At 31.5% G+C, this 20,893-nt stretch overlaps 1 protein-coding gene across 1 annotated transcript in view; it reads left to right on the top strand.

The window, feature by feature from the left end:
- The window catches only part of LOC135962777 (glutamate receptor ionotropic, kainate 2-like), a 290,464-nt gene that overhangs the window by 111,415 nt on the left and 158,156 nt on the right, over nucleotides 1–20,893 (top strand). Inside the window, exon 6 of the mRNA XM_065514670.1 lies at nucleotides 1,676–1,879. Within this exon, the coding sequence (XP_065370742.1) occupies nucleotides 1,676–1,879 (204 nt within the window). The remainder of the gene's footprint in view (nucleotides 1–1,675; nucleotides 1,880–20,893) is intronic.

Below are 20,893 nucleotides of genomic sequence, written 5' to 3'. Positions count from 1 at the left end.
TTAGTAGACATCTAGAACAAATGTAATATTTCAATTGATCTTTTGACCCACTTTGTGGAAGTAGAATTTCACCAAATTTTGACCACATATAGAATCAGTTATGTAGATTCTTATTGGTGTATATGCTTATACACTATTGTTTTATTGAGAGGATGACATAAGTTAGTTCTCTTAAAATTTTGTTTTTTAACAGACGTTTTTAAATCAGCAAATATTAGTTTTTGGTTAACATAAGAACAGATTTAAGTATGAAAATAATACATAATGTATTCTTCTTAGCATAATTGTTATTTTGCTTAACACACATTCACTTTTATATATAGTATAGATAATTTTTTTCCATTCCGTCCACAAACCGAAAATCTAAAAAAAATCTAGGCTTTTTTGAAGATTCTAAGAAAATTTTATAAAAATCGGTTTTTGAGTCCATACGGAACGTACATACACACATACATACATTTTTATATATATAGATTAGGGTGGGTCAATTTTTTTGACTACTAAGCGTATAGCAAATTCCTAATCTACGGAAAATTCTAAGAACTTTTCCAGAAGAAACCATGGTTCTAAAATCAAAATCGAGCTTCCGGTTTTTTACGAGAAGATTTGGAGCTCAAGACCTCTTTTGCTAGGAGACCTCGGGTATGTTCAATTTTAAAAATAATAATATTTCTTCGTTTGTGTTCCGATTTCAAAAAATTACATATATATAGAATCTTCTCGTCGAGTACTAGATATAACATCTCGTAGCTATCAATTATATCTTATAGCGTAAGAGATATTGGCATTTGAATAATACATTTTTAACATTTTTACCCACCCTACTCCAGTTTTTTGATGACCGCGGTTTCAAATATTTTCCGATTTTCTCTATTTTTAATTTATAGGACTAGAAATGTATATATAACATAAATTAAAAATAATGACTGAGTCCAAAGGTATGATTAAATTTCAAAAAATTAAAAAAGGCGATTTTTCGTTATTTTTTTGGGAAAAAGGCGCTTTTATTCTTTTTAAGTTATCTAAAAAAAATTCTAAGAAGATGCATAAAGAATATATAGCTACGAGATGTTATATGTAGTACTCAACGAGAAGATTCTATATATATGTAATTTTTTTGAAATCGGAACACAAACGAAGAAATATTATTATTTTTAAAATTGAACATACCCGAGGTCTCCTAGCAAAAGAGGTCTTGAGCTCCAAATCTTCTCGTAAAAAACCGGAAGCTCGATTTTGATTTTAGAACCATGGTTTCTTCTGAAAAAGTTCATAGAATTTTCCGTAGATTACGAATTTGCTATACGCTTTACCACGTTTTTTGGGCCCGAACAAATTGACCCACCCTAATATAGATAGATAGACAGATATAAAACTAAAACAAATCGGGTAACCAGATACATGTTTTTTTTACAAAACGCACAACAATAGGAACCCTATTATATTGATTGTGGGTATATAAGTTTCGGCATAACCGAATATACCACTCTTAATTGTTTTCTAATAATTTTGGACTAAGTAAATTAGTGTAATAAGGGTGAAGAATTTGAATACAAATATAAATGTTGCTTTCTCAAATCCTAAACATTTTTGATAAAGTACTTTTTGTAAATGCATTTAAGTTTTATGATTATACGATAATTTAATGTGTAAAATCGTTTAACTATTTTATTAGGAAAAGCCCTATGTTATGGTCAAAAAAGAAGCAAATTTAACTGGAAATGCCCGATTTGAAGGATTCTGTATTGATCTTTTAAAGGCGATAGCAGCCCAAGTGGGATTTCATTATAAAATCGAAGTGGTTCCGGATAATATGTATGGTGTTTATAATCCAAAAACACATACATGGAACGGTATTGTTCGCGAACTAATGGAAAGGGTAAGACATTTTTGTAATTAAATAAAATTCTACTGTTATACCCTTCATTATAAGTAAAATTCAAATTTTTTAAAAAAACATGTTAGAGCTTTATATTCGGCTGCGCCGAATCATAAATACCCTCCATAGATAAAAAAAAAACTATGGAGGGCTTGTTGACTTACAGAAGTGGACCTTATCTGTGCTATAGCCATGAAACAAATTTGTGTTGAATTTTAACTTTTGATATTTATAAAGAAGTTTTTTTTTCATATTTTATTTATTGTATCTTCACAAAATAATGTGAACTATCAATAATTTGATCAAATCTTAAATCTAAATATTCATTTTTATTACGTCCCACCACAGTTGGACGAAAAATTATGTTTAATTTATGGATCCTATCATCAGCGCAGGTCTGTTCGATTCCTTCTTCTTAGTCGGATGTAGCCATTACTTCTCATTAATGTTCGTGCAAGTGGGTTAGGGTGAACTTCCAACTTTTTCAAATATGACTCCGCTTGTTTTTTTATTTAATTTTTCACCAGGGAGACACCTAGGTCCTTATGAATGTTAATATTTCTCACATACCAAGGCGCTGCTGTTATCATTCGTAATATTTTATTTTGGAATCTTTGAATTGTTTCAATATTAGAAGCTGAGGCCGTGCCCCATAATTGAATTCCATAGCACCATATGGGTTTTATTATTGAGCTTTACAGCAAAAGTTTACAATCTAAACTCAATCTCGAGTTTTTACCAATTAGCCAGCAAATTTGTAGTAATTTTAACTTTATTTGAGTCAATTTCGTATCTATATGCTTTTTCCAGGTAAGACGTCGGTCTAGATGCAGACCTAGATATTTAACTTTAGTTTGTTGATGTATTATACGATTATTTATTAGGATTGGAGGGCACGATTCTCTACGCAATGTGAAAGTGAGATGTATACATTTTTGCTCATTTACTTTTATTCTCAATTGTTTTAACCACCTTTCTATGTCGAGTATATGGTGTTGTAAAAGTACAGATGCTTCTTGGGGGTTTTCATGAATGGCTAGTATAGCTAGCATATCACAAGTATATAGCAAATATAGGAAGGGACCCAGAATACTTCCTTGGGGTACGCCTGCTTCAATCCGCTGTGGTGAACTTATGAAGTCTCCCTCTTTAAGAAAGAACTTTCGATGACTTAAATAACTTTGTAGAAGCTTATGTGTGTTTACTGGTAAATATTGTTTTATTTTTATCGATAATCCTTCATGCCATACTTTGTCGAAGGCTTGCGAATCGTCGATGAAGAGCACAGAACAATATTTTTTTTCTTCAAATGTCTTGGATATGATATCCACCAGCCTGTGAGTTTGTTCTATGGTGTTATGTTTTTCTCGAAATCCGAATTGATCAGTTGGAATATAATCAAAATTTCTAAGCTCCGTTTTAAGTTGAGGGGATCTGTAGAGTTGCCACTCTCGACGAACTCTTCTTTTTTCAGCTAATAACTGTTCAATGTCTGCAGAATAGAGTCTATTGTATCTTATTTGTTGGGTTATTTGAGTGGCGTATTCAACAGCAAGTTTTAAGTTTTGTTCAAAATTTTTGAGTGAGATATCGATGTCTTCTGGTGTTCTTAATATATTTTCTATATTTCAACCAATTTATTTTCGTGCTTGATATTGCAGAGTGACCAATCGGGGATACTATTTCTCGGGGATTCAATAGAGTAACGAAGGTGGGTGAGTGATCCGAGGATAATTCTAATGAAGTTTTAACATGAATTAGTTCCATTGGTAAATTTTTTGTAACTGCAAAATCAATGACATCGGGTATTTTGCTTGAGTCAGTAGGCCAGTATGTTGGTTCTCCGCTCGACAGCACATTCAAATTCAATTTAGAAATTGTATTAAACAAAACACGACCTTTCGGGGTTACAAGTCTTGATCCCCAGTGAGTATGCTTACCATTATAATCGCCAGCTGCCAGGAATCGGGGTCTTAGTGGTTCGTAAAAATGTTCATATTTGTTTTCAGTAATCGAAAACCTTGGAGGTGAATATATCGACGAAATTAATAGGTTTCTGTAGCAATCATCCATACAGACTGTCGTAGCTTGAAGATAATCTTCACAAATATCACACATTAATTGTGTTTGATACGGGTTTTAATTAAAATTCCAGAGCCTCCACATGCTCTATCTTTTGGATCATTTGTGCCATAAAAAACATATCCATTTATCTTAAATAAACTTCTTGACGTCAAATAGGTATCCGAAACTAACATTATATCAACTTCATGACTTTTAAGAAAATACTCGTTTTGGGGTTGACGGACTTGCGTATGAGTTTGTTTTTTTCTAAGTGCATTTGCATATGTTTCTTTCTTGTCATATGTTGCAACGGGGGGTAGTTCAAATTGATGTTATTTAATGGTTGAGCGGGGAAAATCTTCGGTTTATGGCTATGTGATTTTTTAACAATTGAGTAGACAGGGCAACCCCTCTAGTTTCCTGTGTGGTTACCTCCGCAATTGCTGCATTTTTTAATTTTAGGATCATCTTTGGATTTGTTACATTACGATGTGTTATGCACCTCCCCGCAAATAACACATACGGGTGGCAATTTGCAGTATGCCTTGGTATGTCCATCTTGGCAATTCATACATTGGACGGGGCCAAATCGTTTATGTGATTCTTCTACCGTAATTTTACGATGCAATAAATACTTCAGGTTATATATGGGATGTGTTTCGTTTTTTTCAGTTTTATGACACCGGGTTCAAGTTCAACACAGAAGAGTGGTTGTGGTTTTTTTTCGCGATGTCTAATATTTATCACATTTTTTTTCTTAAAACCTTTATCTTTATTACAACTTGTAGACCCTTGCTTCCTTTCATCTTTCAATCTGTTACAACCTTTCTATAATCGTTTTCACTATTGACCTGTATTTTAGTTTCATGAATCGTGCCTTTCTTGATTGGGATAACGTAAAAAGAGTTATCTCCTATTAATGAGATCAGGCTATGAACCAGTGAATTTGAATTATTTTCTCTCAAGCAAATAGGGGGTGGTTTTGTAGAGTTAATTTTATTTACTGGTTCATCTGTTTCACATTCCAGAATAGAAAAACGATTTTCATTGTTTAGTCTAGCAGGTTCACTATCCTTATATAATTTAGCAAAGAGTGCCGCTTTCGAAGACTTGGGACTTCGTGCCCATTTTAATACTGTAACATACCGGTCCATTCCAACCTGTATTTGGGATTTATTATCTTGGGTATAGCGCCGCTTAATGGGTTAATTTTATTTGTAGTTGGCAGTTGGCTAGCATACTTTCAGGCATAAATAAAATATTTGTATTTTCTGGTAACCCCAGATTTACAGCTGTTGAGTTTTCTTTCGTTTGACAATCATTTAATATTTAATGCAAAAAGTTCAAAAAAAAAATTAAAGAATTTTCAGTTATTTGTCTTTTAGTTCTTGTTTTGATTTTTTTTATTTAATAATATTATTAAAATAAAAGCTTCCTATAGAATCATAAAATAACAAATTAACTCGGAGTAAAAGTAAAACAAGTCCAATTTCAATGAGTGAGTCAGATTATAAAGAACTGAGCCTAATATTTTATAGCCAATTTCTGAATCAATTTTAGTTGAACCTTAATATCTATCCTCTTCAGACCTCAACATGAACCAATTGAGTTAGTAGTTTTTTATGTAAATATGTATAAAACACTCGACTTTTTTTATACTCTCCACCACCAAAGGTTATGAATGAGGGTATATATAAGTTTGCCATTCCGTAACATTGAGAAATATTCATTTGAGATCAAACAAAGTATGTACACTAGACATGCCCTTAAAAAATAGATTTGCTTTGGATGGGTCTTATTTTGTTCGTTCGTAGCTAAAACTAACTACTGCAAAATTTAAGTGAAATCGGATAACTAGAACACGTGCCGGAAATCGATTGAATGTTGTAAAATTGGGTAAATAATGGTACCTTTTTCGATATCCTAAAAAAATTTCCTATCTAGAAAGAAAAATGTCGTGTTAAAAATAACCATGTTATTAGCATTTCCCTACGTCATATATTCAAGAAAAACGATATTTTTGTATTATTTGCTCACTATTTTGCATGCAAAAGTTATGTAAACTACTATGTCAACAATAGAAATGCGAGTAAAATATGAGTAAACTAGTACTTTTTGCTCAATATTTGGTCAGATAAAACTCGTATAAAACACAAACACTTATCCCCTAATAACATAAAATAAATTTTTTATGAAATGAAAAATAAAAAAACTTCATAAAATTGGTGGACAAAATAATAAGTACATTGTGTAAATCCTTAAATTAAAAGTTATAGTTGAATATTATTTGGTTTATTCTTATTAGTTTTATTAATATCTAGTGTATCCTTTATTATTTTCAATAATTTAGTGTACTCTTCTTGGCATACTGCTAATTAGTTTACGGCAGGTATCCAAAGGGATGTCATACCACGTTTTTTTTAACAAATTCACAAAATTGACCTTTACTGACCTTTGTTTTGAAATGTTTGCTTACTTATTCTGTGTTTCAACTCCGCCTAAAGGTTTTCAATTGGATTTAGATCCAGTGACTGACAAAGCCAGTCTGGGAGACTTACACTATTTTCACATGTTTCCGCGAGTTTCCCTATCCGTTTCTGGTTTAAGAGCATTTTGGACAAAAAACACCCAGTATGCAAAATGATTCGAAGTTATATCGAAAATGAATCATTTATTCGTAAAATTTTATCGATATCGACTTCGATATAATGTCGAGAATGTGCGTGTTTCCTAAGTAGAGTGCAGAGCGATAAAGAGTCGAAAATCGTTTATTATTCTGATTCTAATTTTTATCGATATACTATACCTTTTTCGGTATTAAAAATGTTCTAAAATGATTCGATTTCGATTAAATATATGAACAATTTCGTATAATTTATACCATCGAGCATTTTCTTCTTGAAATAATGCATATTCAATACCTTTATTATTATCCAATAATGTTGCGTTAGATGTGTTTTCATTTTCAAATGCAATAAACTCTGCACATATTTCTGATGTTTGCTGATTTTGAAGATTCGAATTGTCAAAAACAACATCAATAATTGGCTGCGCTTTTCTTTTAAGATGTCTTCGATCCATTTTTCGTGTTAAACTATATTTTTATGAATATGTTATTGAAAAAAGAAATTGACAAAAGAATAATATGTATGTATATGAACTTGTCAATTTGTGAAAAAATAAAATTTTATATTAAAAAAAACTCGAACATTATTCGAGATTTCTATAAAATATTAAAATACGATATTCTAAAAAATGTAGATTGGATAGAGCATAAGTTCGATAAAAAGAACTGACTCGAAATGTTGCATACTGGGCAGTATCAGATTTGTGTAATCTAGAGGGACTAAAGTCTGAATTTTAAAAACGGGTAAAGATTATTCAATGATTTTTGAAACACAGGTTTCCTACGATTTGATACATTTTTGGAGAAAAATTTGGTTGGCGTGGCAATTAACGCCTACCTCCCATACAAATGTTAAAATCAAAATTTTAATATTTATACCATACACCACCATAGTGGGGAGGATATAGTAGGTTATGGTTGCTGATGTTTGTAAAGTAAAAAAATATTGTCCCAACATCCTCCAATGTCCCAACATATGCCAATCTGCTCAGCATCACTTTCCGAGTGTATTTAGCGATGTCCGTCCGTCCGACTGTCCGTCCATATAAACCTTGTAATCAAACTACATGTCGAAATTTCAAAGATAATTCGACACAATTTGGTACAAGCTTTTATATTGCCCCAAGAACGAAGCTTACTGAATTCGGTTAGAATCGGTTCATTATTTCTCATAGCCTCCATACGATTGCCCTATTTGAAAATAGTTAAACCCCGGGATTTTCGGGAACGGGATTCCCCGTTTAGCATCTCTAATCATAGCTCATTGATGGATAGTTCCAAGTTAATCATTTTCGACAAATTTGTAAAAATTTAAAATATAAAATCATTTCAAATCTGAAAAAAAATTGTTCACAGAAGTAAATTGAGGTGGAAAACCAGACAAATCTTCAATGATTTTTTAAAGTTCGAAATATATTAAACAATCCAAATATTTCTTTCAGTGATCATGAACAAAAATTAAAAAAAAATAAAAAATAAACCGCTTATTATGTTCATTCGTCGCTGTCTCAGTGACTACTATATCAAAGAGAATAAAAATGTGTGTGTGGGTAGCTTGCACAATTGTGCTATGAAAAGGACTTCTCTGCTGTAGGTCTTGTATTTAGTATTTATATTGAAGCATGAATGAAATAAACAAGATTGCGACATCGACAATTCTGTTATTTTAGTGTACTCTTTTACTCCTTTTTCGTGACGTCAAAAGTGACCCTTTTCTTATGTTTTGAATGTAAAATGCTTGAAAAATAAATAAAACAAGTTAATTAAAAATTTAAATGTGGTGTGCAGTCAAAAATTGCAATAATAATAGTAACTAGGATCGCCCGGTGGCCGAAATTCGACCACTTTTAAACGCTTTTTATGTTCTGCAAATCTAGAGAAAATTACCTTTAAAACCATATAAGTTTCATCAATATTGGTGGGCAATAACATACTTAAAAGTGTACCACAAAAAAACGTGTGGCCTATTTATATATAAGATAATAATAAAAAACCAAAATCGTGAACTAAAATATAGCAAAAATATTGAAAATTAATAAAGTAAAATACTAAAAAAAAAAACATAAACCTAAACTACATTTTATTTTATTAAACATAAATAACTTTTAAATATAATTATTGACTTTTCCATTCTAAATCACATACAATTTTCATATAATACAATCAGTTTGGGTCACTGTTGACGTCACTGAGCTTAAGAGAATTTTTTTAAGAGAGCCATGTCGCAATCTGTGTTTATTTCTTTATGTTGGTGAAGGGTATACATATTGTTACGTTTTAACCTTTTCAAAACGCTGGTTTATTTCCTTTAAATAAACCGGATACTTTTGATTACAAATAAAAGCCGTTTAGTAGTTTGAAAATGGTAACAACTCTTTATTTATTCAAATGTACAACAACAACAGAATTAAATAGTCACTCAATGTTTTTTATACACGTTTATAAATTCTCAGAAATACAGACACAATTTATAATGTACACGAATTTACTTGAAAAACACAACACACTTTAAGGCTCTCAGTTGATGTTTATTCGAAAAGCGTCTCTGATAAACTCACTAACGACTGCAACCTCTGCCACTATTTATAACACTGCCATCTGCACTCTAGATTGCTCTTTAACTGTCAAAGTTCGAGTATTCTAGATCATACGCCATCTGTGGTGTACTTTCTACAATGTTCTTTAACTGAATATTCGAATTCAAACAGCGTTGCTAACTTACGATCAATGGTCAACTGAAAGCTTTTATTTAATAATGCCCACAGATATGATACAGTTTGCTATTACAGCAATGTTATTTGAATGCATTATGCTACTTTTAAATCATCGTTATATTTGAATTCAAGTACAATTTCGTAACACTGCCCCCCGCTTAAGCCTGTTCGTCCCGAATAGGCATAGATTCACTTCTCCTATAGTCGGCTAGTAGTTTCAGATGTTTAACTTTAATTCCCGATATCGGTCTTCCACATTTCCGTATTCTATAAACCATGTCGTCCAATTTCTTAACCACCCTATGTGGTCCTTTGCAGTAATTCGTTAATTTGGATGACAAACCCTTATTACGTTGTGAGCTATATCTGGTTTTCATTTGGTCATTTGTTATTTTAATTTGTCTCCGAACGAGTTCATGCATTTCTTTTTCTTCTGAAGCACCTTCACTCATCTTGGAACCCGGCCTGATGATCTTTTCTCTGCGGGACAGACCTATCACTCCAACAGGAACCATTATGTCGTTGCACTGTTCAACGAGGGACTCCATTGTTACATGGCCATTTCTCACATCCGCTGGTTCTAACACCAACAAACCATTGTCTATACAATCCTCTACTTCCTCACGGGCCCATACCAAATCCTCTGACTGCGGTGGCAACCTTTTGTGCTCAACAAAAACTAACTTTCTTACTTGAGACTTGCTCTCATATCCGACGTCAAGGTGTATTTTAACATTTCGCCAATTCATGACTTTTTGTCCCATATCCAAAGTAATGCTGTGATTAATCATGAAGTCTGCACCAATGATTACTTCGTCCACAATATCGGCAACAACAAAGACATGATTTACGCTAATACCACCAATAGTTAGTTTCACATTAACTTTACCATGGACAACGGCAGACTCTCCAGTAGCGGTGCGTAGACTTACATTGCAAATTGGTTCCATCGATTTATTTACTAAATCTGTTCTGATGATAGATTGCGACGCTCCCGTGTCCATAGTAATGATGTGCTTCCGACCGTTTATGTACCCACTTGCAGTAAGATTGTTATTTTCCTGCTGCAGTACTGATATGGAGATGGTAGGGCCATCAGGTGTGGGTATCAGATCCTGTCCCTCAGTGCAAGCTCGCTTTAAAGGTGGCTCCTGTAATGCTTGATGATTCGGCATCTGGTTATTTCTTGATGGTTATTGGTGCTCTGCAGAATGTGACCCATTTTTCCACAGTTATAACATTTAACTTTGGCTTTAGTTTGTCTCTTACTTAAAGCCTTTAAAACTGCCTCTATTAATTCCTTTAATTCGTTGACCATACTTCTATCATTTTCAGCGACAACCTCGATCTTCCGCACATTACACAACTGGGGCTTTGAAATTATCTTTGCTGTTTCTTGTACCAGCGCGAATAAAACGGTTTCAAAGAATGATGACTTTGGTGTGGCACATACCGCGTATTTTATCTCTGGATCGCGAATACCATTCACAAATGCCTCTATCTTCAAATGCTCCAAAATTGGATGGTTCTCCCCTGGATAAATAAGCTGTAGCAAACGCTCGATTTCCATCGCAAAATCTTGTAGCGTCTCGTTGGCATTCTGCACTCTACCACGCTTCCATTCGGTATAATTCTTTTTTATGTTCGCCACCGTACTTACGTTGTAGCGCCTCCATTATGTCATCATAACAATTTCTGTTGCTCACTGGCACGCTTTTAAGAACTACCGCTGCATTTCCTTTTAAGGCCAAAATCAATTCGATGGCTTTTTCTTCGTCTTTCCACATGTTTCTAAGGGCAACCGTGTCAAACTGGAACTTGAAAACATTAAATGGTGTGCTGCCATCAAAACTAGGGGCCTTTATTCTACTCGATGTTTCTGAAATAACTCGCACCGGTCCATCTTGGCATTGAAGATTATTAACCTTTGTTTCTAGGTCATGCAGTTTTTGATCAACACCATTTTCTAAATCTGACACCTTGTCAATACCATCCACTCTTCTGTTAAAAGCTTCAGACATTTCCTGAATTTTCTCATCTGTGACTCTAGATGATTCTTGAAATTTCGCTTCCATTTCAACTTGGAGTTTCTCGTTGTTGACTTGAACTTCAGCTAATAATTTTTCATTGTTGACTCTAGAAGTTTCTTCAAATATCATTTCCATTATTTTATTTTCTTTAACTTCTGCAAGAAGTTCAGTTTTAACCTCCGCAAGCTGTTTCGAATTTTCGTTCATTTTCTCCATCATGGCGGCAAACATTGTGTTTAAGTCCATGTTGCTCGTTGTTGAACGGGTACATATCTCAGCTTCTTCTTTGTACTCAAATTCGTAAGTACCGATGTCAATACACGCCGCTTGAATTCATCTATTAGCCTTTTTTGCAATTCTGCCTTGTTACCTGCTGTTGGTAATTTGAAAGCATTATGCTACTTTTAAATCAGCCCTTAAAATCGTTATATTGGAATTCAAGTACAATTTCGTAACAATATAATATTCGGCACAGCCGAATATAGCTCTGTTACTTGTTAAAAGTGTTCTTGATATATTTGGGATGCTATATGCTGAAAGTGGGCAATATACATACATATCGTCACCTAAAATGCAAAACAACGTATCATCAAAAAATTCGAAATTGATTTTATTATTGATTACGATTCACTACATCATATTACATGTGTGTACAAAACTTTTACTATAAAAAATAACCAAGTTATAACAAAAATTGAAACTAAAGTATCATCAAGTATATGATTTTCTTGAACAAAATAACGTATACGCTTTGAGTAATTAATTAATAAATCGTTTTTACCTTATTTTAGGTAGTATCCTAATTTTTTTTAATAAATTTATTGAATACTAGCTGACCCGGTGCGCTTCGCCACCCCAATTAGAAGAAAGAAATAAAGTAAATGTCTAATTTCATATTTCTGGGTCCATTATTATAGAAAATGCAAAATGTGTTCCTAATTTTAAATTTTTAGGTTTATTATTATAAAATATTCAAAAAGTACCATTGCAATAAGGAAATAGTACCATTGATTATCAAGTTTGAATTTTAGATTTGTATATCATTTCCTATATTATCAACTAATTTTGTTTCTATAATACTTAAGATTTAATAAATTATCACAAAACCGAAACCGATCGGTTTTTAATTTTTTAAAACCGAAACCGCGGCTTTGGAAACTCTAGGTCCATTATTATAGGAAATCCAAAAAAGTACCCTTAGAATATATAAAAAGTACCAAAAATCCCCCACTCACTCGGGTCCATATAAGCTTAATTTCATGGCTTTAGGTTCATTGGTGTAGAAATTACAAAAAGTACCATTCGAATAAAGAAAAAGTACCAAAAAGTCTCCCCTAGAATTCTAACTCACTTAGGACCATGTATGTTTAATTTCATGTTTTTAAGTCCATTGCTATAGAAAATTAAAAAAAAGTACCATTAGAACAAATAAGAGGTACCATGAGGTATCCGCTTGAATTTTCAGTCACTTAGGACCATATACGCTTAATTTCATATTTCTAGGTCCATTATGTTATAGAAAATTCAAAAAGTACCATTAGAATATAGAAAAAGTACCAAAAAGCACCCACTTGTAGTTGCTCACCCACTCGGGTCCGTATAACCTTTATTTAATGTTTCTAGGTTCATTGGTGAAGAAATTACAAAAAGTACCATTTGAATAAAGAATAAGTACCAAAAAGTCTCCCCCTAGACTTCTTACTCACTTAGGACCATATATGTTTAATTTCGTATTTCTAAGTTCATTGTTATAGAAAATTCAAAAAATTCAAAAATTCAAAGTACTAAAAAGTATACACTTGTGGTTTTCCAGTCACTCGGGTTCATATAAGCTTTATTTCATGATTCTAGGTTCATTGGTGAAGAAATTACAAAAAGTACCATTCGAATAAAGAAAAAGTACCAAAAAGTCTCCCCTTAGAATTCTCACTCACTTAGGACCATATATGTTTAATTTCATGTTTATAAGTCCATTGCTATAGAAAATTAAAAAAAAGTACCATTAGAATAAACAAAAGGTACAATGAGGTATCCGCTTGAATTTTCAATCACTTAGGACCATATACGCTTAATTTCATATTTCTAGGTCCATTATATTATAGAAAATTCAAAAAGTACCATTAGAATATAGAAAAAGTACCAAAAAGCACCCACTTGTAGTTTCCCACTCACTCGGTTCCATATAAGCTTTATTTCATGTTTCTAGGTTAATTGGTGAAGAAATTACAAAAAGTACCACAAAGTCTCCCCATAGAATTCTCACTTACTTAGGACCATATATGCTTAATTTCATGTTTCTAAGTCCATAGTTATAGAAAATTCAAAAAAGTACTATTAGAATAAACAAAAAGTACCAAAAAGTCTCCCCCTAGAATTCTCACTCACTTAGGACCATATATGCTTAACTTCATATTTCTATGTTCATTATTACAGAAAATTCAAAAAGTACCATTCGAATATAGAAAAAGTACCAAAAAGCAGTCACTTGTAGATTCCCACTCACTCCGGTCTTAATTTCATGTTTTTAGGTTCATTGGTGAAGAAATTACAAAAAGTACCATTCGAATAAAGAAAAAGTAAAAAAAGTCTCCCCCTAGAATTCTTACTCACTTAGGACCATATATGCTTAATTTCATGTCTCTAAGTCCATTGTTAAAGAAAATTCAAAAAAGTACCATTAGAATATAGAAAAAGGACCAAAAAGCCCACACTTGTGGTTTCCCACTCACTCGGTTCCATATAAGCTTTATTTCATGTTTCTAGGTTCATTGGTGAAGAAATTACAAAAAGTACCAATCGAATAAAGAAAAAGTACCAAAAAGTCTCCCCCTAGAATTATCACTTACCTAGGACCATATATGCTTAATTTCATGTTTCTAAGTCCATAGTTATAGAAAATTCAAAAAGTACCATTAGAATAAAGAAAAAGTACCAAAAAGTCTCCCCCTAGAATTCTCACTCACTTATGACCATATATGCTTAATTTCATGTTTCTAAGTCCATAGTTATAGAAAATTCAAAAAAGTACCATTAGAATATAGAAAAAGTACCAAAAAACCCACACTTGTGGTTTCCCACTCACTCGGTTTATATATAAGCTTTATTTCATGTTACTAGGTTCATTGGTGAAGAAATTACAAAAAGTACCATTCCAATAAAGAAAAAGTACCAAAAAGTCTCCCCCTAGAATTCTCACTCACTTAGGACCATATATGTTTAATTTCATGTTTCTAAGTCCATTATTATAGAAATTTCAAAAAAGTACCATTAGATGAACAAAAAAGTACCTATAGTTCAGTTGACACATTTTGGTACCTAAATATTATCCCCTATTCCTAACACTAACTTCACTCAAATACATATCAGCTAACTTTAATGTCGATAACTGAAATAATTTAAAATTTTAAAAAAGTACCATTAGGAGAAAAGTACCAATTTCCCTTTTCTTACTTGAACACCCCTCAAGTTTGAAATTTAAAAATATTCCATTTTGCCAAAATTGTTTATGCTACAGGCATGTATCAAAATATTAAAATCTGTGTTAATGTGCCCAAGAATAAATATGTTTTAAAAAAAGTACCAAACTGTTTACCCGGATTTGGCCCAATATACACCTTGGTACTCGAGTTCCAAATAACACCCTGTTAGTTAATTTTTGTATGAATCCAGGAACCAACGTTAAAAAAATTATCAAAATTGGCTTAATAATTTCAAATATAATGTATTTTCCCGATTTTATCCCCTTTTTGGTACCTTTTTTATCGCCATTGAGGTGGTACAATTTCATTCAAATAAATTTCTGTAACGTGGTGGGAGCTCATAATAAAATATTTGTATGTCTATGTCAAATTATAGAAAAACATATTTTATGAAAAAGTACCAAAAATTATCACAATTTTTATCCCTTAAAGGTTCGAATTTCCAAAAAGTACCAAACTTATATTTTTTATTTTTTGTTAATTAAAGAATACGATTTAAAATTTGTTTCTATGTTTATTGGTTTAAAAGATACATAGGGTGCAAAAAAAGTACCAAAATTCAGTTTTTACCCGTTTTCTCCCCTAAAAGTTTCGAATTTCCAAAAAGTACGAAACACCTGTCAGCTTATTTTTTAAATGGAGTAACATGCTATTTTAAGTTTTTTTATATCTTTATTAGTTTTGAAGATATAAGGTTACCGAATTTACCCGTTTTTACCCTTTTTTACCCCCTAAACGTTCGAATTTCCAAAAATCCCTTCTTATCGGATCGTTTTGGGGAGGGAGGAACCCACAGTTAAAATTTCGTGATTCTAGCTTCAGCCGTTTGGGCTGTGCGATGATGAATCAGTCAGTCAGTCAGTCATTCAGTCAGTCAGTCAGTCAGTCAGTCAGTCAGTAACGTTACTCTTTTATATATATAGATTTTTTGCAGTCTTAATGAAGAATTTTTTTATTTTAAAAAAGTAGTCGTTAGTAATTAAAATAAAAAAAAAACATAATAAAATTAAAAAAGTTTATATAAACTGAATTTATTTAAAATAAAAAAATATTTTTATTTAAGTTTTTATTTTTACATAAAAATTTATATTGATGATACGTTTTTTTGTTTCAGAAAATAACAATTCAAAAAACGTAAGCCACATATCTTAAAGTATGCTTTGAAAAAATTATTTTTTTTTCATAAAATATATTTCTAGAGTCATTGTAATTCAAATTTTAAAATTTTGTTTCAATATCTCAAGTAGTTTTCATTTTATATCGTATTTTGCTTCTTCTATAAACTTATGAAAAGTGATGTTACGTTATTTTGCATTTTAGGTGACGATATGTATGTATATACTAATTATTATAAAAAATAATAATGCTATACGCTGAAAGTGGGCAATATATATACATACGTATATACTAATTATTATAAAAAATAATAATGCATCCACAACAAAGTTGAAGGGTATATAAGATTCGGCATAGCCGAATATAACACTCATACTTGTTTTTTATAGATTTTATAAATAGGCTTTTACATGTTTCTCTTTCTGTTATAGGCAAATCCATCATGTAAAGGATTGTAGTTTTATTCATCCCAATCTTCACCTCTCCAAACTCCAAAGCCTCAATTAGATAGACATAGGGCATATTAAGTTCATTGAAGTGTCTTCTAGTCATATTCAGATAAAATAAAAGAATTTAATATTCCTGCTTTTGCCCACTGAATTGAGTAACCAAGATTTGTAAGTTCATTTTTAACTATCTCCAATTTTCTGTCTACGTTCTTTACGATTTCACGTTCAAATGCATCGTTCGATCCTATGTTATTTATTATGCTGTTGGTTATATTGGTTATCTCTTATATTCTTGTGTATATTGCTCTATTTATTATGATTTGTTTGTCGTTGTTTTCTAAGAGTCTGTTCATACTGTCTGTCATTATTTTGAAGTCTTCATGGTCTGGCGAACCTGCCACCCACTTCCATAATGTACCCAAAGCGTTTATTGTACTCAATTCGCGCCTGGGTCTCAAATTGACAATTAAATCATATAAATCATATATTTTTCTTTGCTATGTCTTGTCTTATAATGGTTTCGAGTTTATCAATTGTGCTTTCATATAGTCCAAGATCTATTACATGGATTAGTTTAAAGTCTCCGGCAACCAGTTTAGTCGTTCCAAAACTACCACAATTTGCTCGTTCGTGTAATCCAAATTAGTATTACAATAATTATTTTCAGCATCATCTTGTTGTTAATTATAGTTGTTTCTTGGTATTGTTGTCACGTTGGTTTTTATTGATATTTGGGTTGATGATTTTTTCTGGTGTTAGTTGTTGGTGCTGGGATCTGAGTTGTTATGTTCCTTACAGAGATCGAAAATATCTCGCCCATATACCAAAAAACCCAAATTGTGATTTATATTTTTGTGATAAAAATAAATCACTGAAAATAACAGTTATTAAATAATTTTTATTTAAATGGTTTGGTATGACCTTTATTCGTTTTTGTTGTTTTTTAATGGTATGGTGTGAGATAAACAATTCATTTGTTCTTGTTCTTAATAACTGTTACTTTCTCTTTTATTTACATATAATAACATATTATTAGTAATTTTTAACGAATTATATAAAAAATAATATGATAAGTATGAAGTAATGAAGTCTGAGTAACAGAAATGAGAATTTTTTTTAAATTGTTATTAATCTTTTGATAAATTTTATATATTTAAGCGTTGATTTGCATCACATGCATTTTTGCGATTTATTTTTCATGTTCGCAAATAAAAGTCACAAGCTGACCTTTACGAAAAAAACAAATTATAAATCACTCATCCAGATTATTTGTGTTTGTTTCTTTTCTGTTTCTCTCAACCCCAATCCTAAAATGTTATCGAATAAATCAATCTCTCAGTGATATATCACAACAAATTATTTTTAAATGGCTGCGAATTAGAATTTACCATTGAAATGAATGCGAACCCGTTATTTTCGGTCTCTGGTTCCTTAACGTTCTATCTACTAGAAGATGTTAACGGTTGTTTTAACACAAATATTGCTTGTGGTTGTTGTAATTTGAAATTTTGTTAGTTATTTAATTTTTATTGTTGCTTTTTTTTTCTTCTGCTTTTTATTTTTTGTTAAAATTCTTGTGTTTCAATGTTTTATTTTGCACTATTATTTTTTGCTCTTTTGACGTTTCTTTTTATACCCTTCAGCTTCGTGAGAAGGGTATATATAAGTTTGTCTGTCTGTCTGTCTGTCTGTCTGTCTGTCTGTCTGTCTGTCTGTCTGTCTGTCTGTCTGTCTGTCTGTCTGTCTGTCTGTCTGTCTGTCTGTCTGTCTGTCTGTCTGTCTGTCTGTCTGTCTGTCTGTCTGTCTGTCTGTCTGTCTGTCTGTCTGTCTGTATGTCTGTCTGTCTGCCTGTCTGTCTGTCTGTCTGTCTGTCTGTCTGTCTGTCTGTCTGTCTGTCTGTCTGTCTGTCTGTCTGTCTGTATGTCTGTCTGTCTGTCTGTATGTATGTCTGTCTGTCTGTCTGTCTGTCTGTCTGCCTGTCTGTCTGTCTGTCTTCCGTCTGTCTGTTGAAATCAATTTTCTGAAGGCCCCAGATATCTCCGGGATCCAAATCTTCAACAATTCTGTCAGACATACTTTCGACAATTTTGCTATTTAAAATCAGCAAAATCCGTCCATAAATAACGGAGATATGAGCAAAAATCCGAGACAACCTCTGAAAATGTCATCAAAAAACACAATGTATTGCTTGGTTTGACAAAAAAGCAACAAAACTTATGTTTTTGGATGTGCATGCTTTGCGTATTTTGTTTTTTTTTTTGTGTTTTGTTTCTTTTGGCGTTGTTGTTTTTTATACAATTAAACGTATGTTTGGATGTGTGTTGGTTTCATTGGCTTGCGTATTTTGTTTTTTCTTTTGGTGTTTTGTTTCGTTTGGCGTTGTTGTTGTTTTTTGTGTTCTTGATAAATTTAGGATGCTGTACGCTGAAAGTGGGCAATGTACATACATATATACTAATTATAAAAAATAATAATGCATCCACAACAAAGGTGAAGGGTACATAAGATTCGGCATAGCCGAATATAGCACTCTTACTTGTTTTTATTTAAATTTTATATAATTCACTTATAATTAATTTTACGTTGGGCGCCAATTAAAGTAAAAGATATTACTTTATTTTTTGAGTACTTAACTGCAACTGAATTTATTTTATTATTTCTTTTAACTTTACAATTTTGTTGTGTTATATTTTTGCTTACTATAACTTTTCTTATTGTTACTACATATTTTTCTTAGTAAATAAAGAGTTTATTTCTTAACAATTTTGTATGTTTATTAAACTGAATTTTGATTGCAGACATTTGTCAGCAATATTATAATTTTAAAGGTAAGTAAATGTAATTTGACAATTCGTGGAAAAGGTAAGTAAATGAACATTTAATTATTTTAGTGATTGTAAAGCTAATTTTTGTTTTCTTAACTTATATTTATGAATACATTTTTTGTTGTTGTTTTTTTTTACATTCATACTGTAGGTCTTGTAAGGAGTATATAAGATTCGGCACAGCCGAATATAACTCTGTTACTTGTTTTTTGTTATACTTGTTTCAGTTCTTTTTATTTTTATTTTTGTTTATTTTATGTTACTTTACCTTTTTAGAAATGAATTGTATTGATTTTTTTTAAATAAAAGTATATTTTTGGTTAAAAATTATGTAAAAGTTTTTTTTTAAGACAATATTTTTTAAATTTTAAGAGCATATTTTAAAGTTTTTACTGCATATTTAAAGCGCTTAAAACTCTTCTTTTAGAGCATATTTCCGGTTTACCTGGTGATTACTAAGCTATTTTTTACTATTTTAGTTTAATATTTAAGGGGATATTTCTGACCAGACGGCCTGAGTAACATATCTAAACCATCAGACTCGAATAAATTAAAATTACGTTAATTGACCTTCCATACCATACGACTGCACTATTTTAAGCATAAAGGACCTGCTTCGAAAAACATAAGCGCTTAATTTATTTTTGTAAATAATATATGGTTTATTGGATTGGTTTCTCCTTATTATATTTACATCATTAAATTATCTTTTGGAGGTTGCAATAGTCATAAATGTCCACATGTGTTCGTATGGGTAGAATCAAATATATGATGTTACCTTCCATGGATCAGGTATCACAGCCTTGATTATTTCAATGTCGAACCTTTTAGTTTTGTTTTAATAAAATCCTTTTCAAAACTAGCCATCAAAATTATTTCGGCACTCTAATCATAACACAATTCCTAATTATATCTAAATTTTTATAACGGAATAGGAGCATGGCGTTTTTGGATAAAATGTTTATCCTTTTGAATTTTAGTGTCCTTAAATTTGATTGTATTAATAGTAAATGATGGTAATGCAACATTGCTATAGTATTTAACAATTTTTTATAATTATTTTTTTAAAAATTTTAAAAATCAAGTCAATTTTCTTGGAGTTGCATTTTTTTTGCTCGCACAATTTTACCACTGTTTTTACTAAAAATTTTATAATTATCCATACGTACAAAAATATTGGACAGAATGTAATACAATAATTGCCTATGATCAATAAGAATATTAAAACAGCAGATGGGGAGAATTGAATTCAGTTATAAGAAAAATAATACCAGTTGAAGATCACATAATAACTTAAACTCGAATACTCCTTGGCTACGCCCAATTAAAATTTTATCCCGCTCGGACCAGCCGTTTAGAAATGCTAGATTTATTTCCAAAAAATTTCGATTCTGCCCCACTGTGCAGCATAGCATACATAAAAGTTAATGCGTGTTTGTTTTTTTTAAGGCACTCGAATTACTGTAAGGAAATTAATGAAAAATCTAATCGGTCGACCTTTATAACTGGAAAGTATAAACGGGCACGTTTTCCGATTATAACTTCGGAAATGCAATTTGATTTTAATTGTCAATTGATAAAGCTCAATGTCAGTCTTTGCAAGTTTGCTGTCTAGAAAAATCCATGTTTTTCACATGAAAAGCTTTCAGTTGTTTTCTATTTTATTGCAATTCACATTAAGCTTACAAAATATGAAATAAATAAAAACTAA

Source organism: Calliphora vicina, chromosome X (genome assembly GCF_958450345.1).
Source record: "Calliphora vicina chromosome X, idCalVici1.1, whole genome shotgun sequence".
Lineage (NCBI taxonomy): Eukaryota > Metazoa > Arthropoda > Insecta > Diptera > Calliphoridae > Calliphora > Calliphora vicina.
This window is presented reverse-complemented; position numbering and strand designations above follow the sequence as displayed.